Here is a 1804-nt window from a genome sequence, read left to right as displayed (position 1 = left end):
AAATTTTTGAGGTTTCCTGAGAGATTTTTTTTTTTAGAGCTGGTAGAGGATTTTCAGTCTAAGTGTTTCCTCTTTTGACCGCATGTTAGATTGCGTGCAGAATTGGGGAGGGGCAAGGGGGAGCTTTTAGCCTCGAAATTTCACCCCATTTAATAACTTTGCATTCGAGTTGAGAGACATTAACTCTGGTGAACAGATTAATTATAAACTGCGTTATTTCTGTTTAATAATGCTGATAAAAAAAGCCTTTTTGCACGAGTGGCTACTTAAAGAATTTATTTATTTCTGGAGAAATTGCAAATAGTTGCCTAGTTTCACACAGTAAAAACCTTCCTGACTGGGAGACTTAGATGGTAATGGTTCTAGCTAATAGCTTTATAAGGTGTTAGTTAAACCTTTTAAATTTTGGCACAGTATTGAGAGGTAATAAACAATTCAGCAGTTCCGATATTTTTTTTATTTGTCACACAAATATTTAAACCTAGTATTTTTGTTGTGTGCTTATGCCCAGTTAAAAGAAACGTTACCTTTATAGAATTAGAATGTTGTTCCTGTAGTAATGGTTTAAAACATAGATGTGACTTCCTTTTAGGTCTGAAGGTGTGTATTGCTTTTAAAACTCAGATTTCATTTTAAATGTGGCTTAATGCAACTGCTGACCGCGAGTGGAAGTAGCTATAAAATGGTCTTGTTAGTTATTTACCTTGGGGGGAAAAAAGCCACTGTGACCTTCCTCGGCCCCCCCCCCCCCCCAGTGAAATGTTCTTGCTTTAATTCAAAGGACTATAGTACTAGTAATTAAAACAAGTGCCCCAAGACATTTGCAGGGATTAAGGTTACAACGAGGCAGGCACTGTACAGTGATGGGAAGGAAACAACCCTGCTCTCATGGATTTACACTCTAGAGGAGTATCCCAGAACTGGCACTGAGTTTGGTTGTATGATGCTTGCGGCTAGTAGGAGTACCTAGTGACATGTCCTTAAAGGACCAAATTCTTACCTTTCTTGCATGATTTTTATTTTTTTAGGTGAAATCAGATGCTACTGTGATGCTGCACACTGTGTTGCAACCGGCTATATGTGCAAATCTGAGCTTAGCGCCTGCTTCTCCAGACTGCTTGATCCTCAGAATACACATTCCCCACTTACTCATGGCTGCTTGGACTCTATTGCAAGCACAGCTGATATCTGCCAAGCCAAACAAGCACAAAACCACTCTGGCACCACCACCATGTCCACGTTGGAATGCTGTCATGAAGATATGTGCAATTACAGAGGACTACATGATGTTTTGTCTCCTTCCAGGGGTGAGACTTCAGGTAGGGCAAGGAAGCTTCAGTGAAATCTATCTGTCTTCTGGCCATCAGGCTGGTGACAGTTGTTGAGACTTTGTGTCTGCTATTGATTTAGTCGTTAATGTAAGTAGAGACACCAGAGGGAGAAGCGGGTGGACGGATGCTGGGGAGCATCTTGGCTGAGTAGCTTTTTTGTCTGCATTAATATTAGAGGTCTGTCTTGCCAGCTTGACGTGGCTTCTAAGAAGCAATGGCAGTGGCATTCCTAGTTAAATCAGTCAGCAGTGTAAGAAATTGCATGTTATAAACAGCCTTAGAAACTCATCTTTCACTTCATAGGAATATTTTCTGTAGATGCTGCAGAGTGCGTAGCCGTGGCTCCTTAAACTTGTCACTCTGGCATTTAGGGGACTTGCTTATATATAAACCAGTTCTTGATACTGAACTAAGCTTTGCATCTTTCCCCTTTGCAGGACAAGGGAGCAGATATCAACATGACAGCAGCAGGA

At 41.0% G+C, this 1804-nt stretch overlaps 1 protein-coding gene across 1 annotated transcript in view; it reads left to right on the top strand.

Moving 5' to 3' along the window:
• The first annotated feature begins 1032 nt into the window (after positions 1-1032).
• The window catches only part of BAMBI (BMP and activin membrane-bound inhibitor), a 1528-nt gene continuing 756 nt past the window's right edge, over positions 1033-1804 (top strand). Inside the window, exons 1-2 of the mRNA XM_009895112.1 lie at positions 1033-1319; positions 1769-1804. The exon at positions 1769-1804 is cut by the window's right edge and continues 756 nt beyond it. Coding sequence (XP_009893414.1) covers positions 1079-1319; positions 1769-1804 — 277 coding nt within the window. The 5' untranslated portion in view covers positions 1033-1078. The remainder of the gene's footprint in view (positions 1320-1768) is intronic.

Source organism: Charadrius vociferus, unplaced genomic scaffold, assembly GCF_000708025.1.
Source record: "Charadrius vociferus isolate BGI_N301 unplaced genomic scaffold, ASM70802v2 scaffold61, whole genome shotgun sequence".
NCBI classification, from domain to species: Eukaryota; Metazoa; Chordata; class Aves; order Charadriiformes; family Charadriidae; genus Charadrius; species Charadrius vociferus.
Note: the sequence above shows the minus strand (reverse complement) of the source record. Positions and strands in the feature narration are given on the sequence as shown.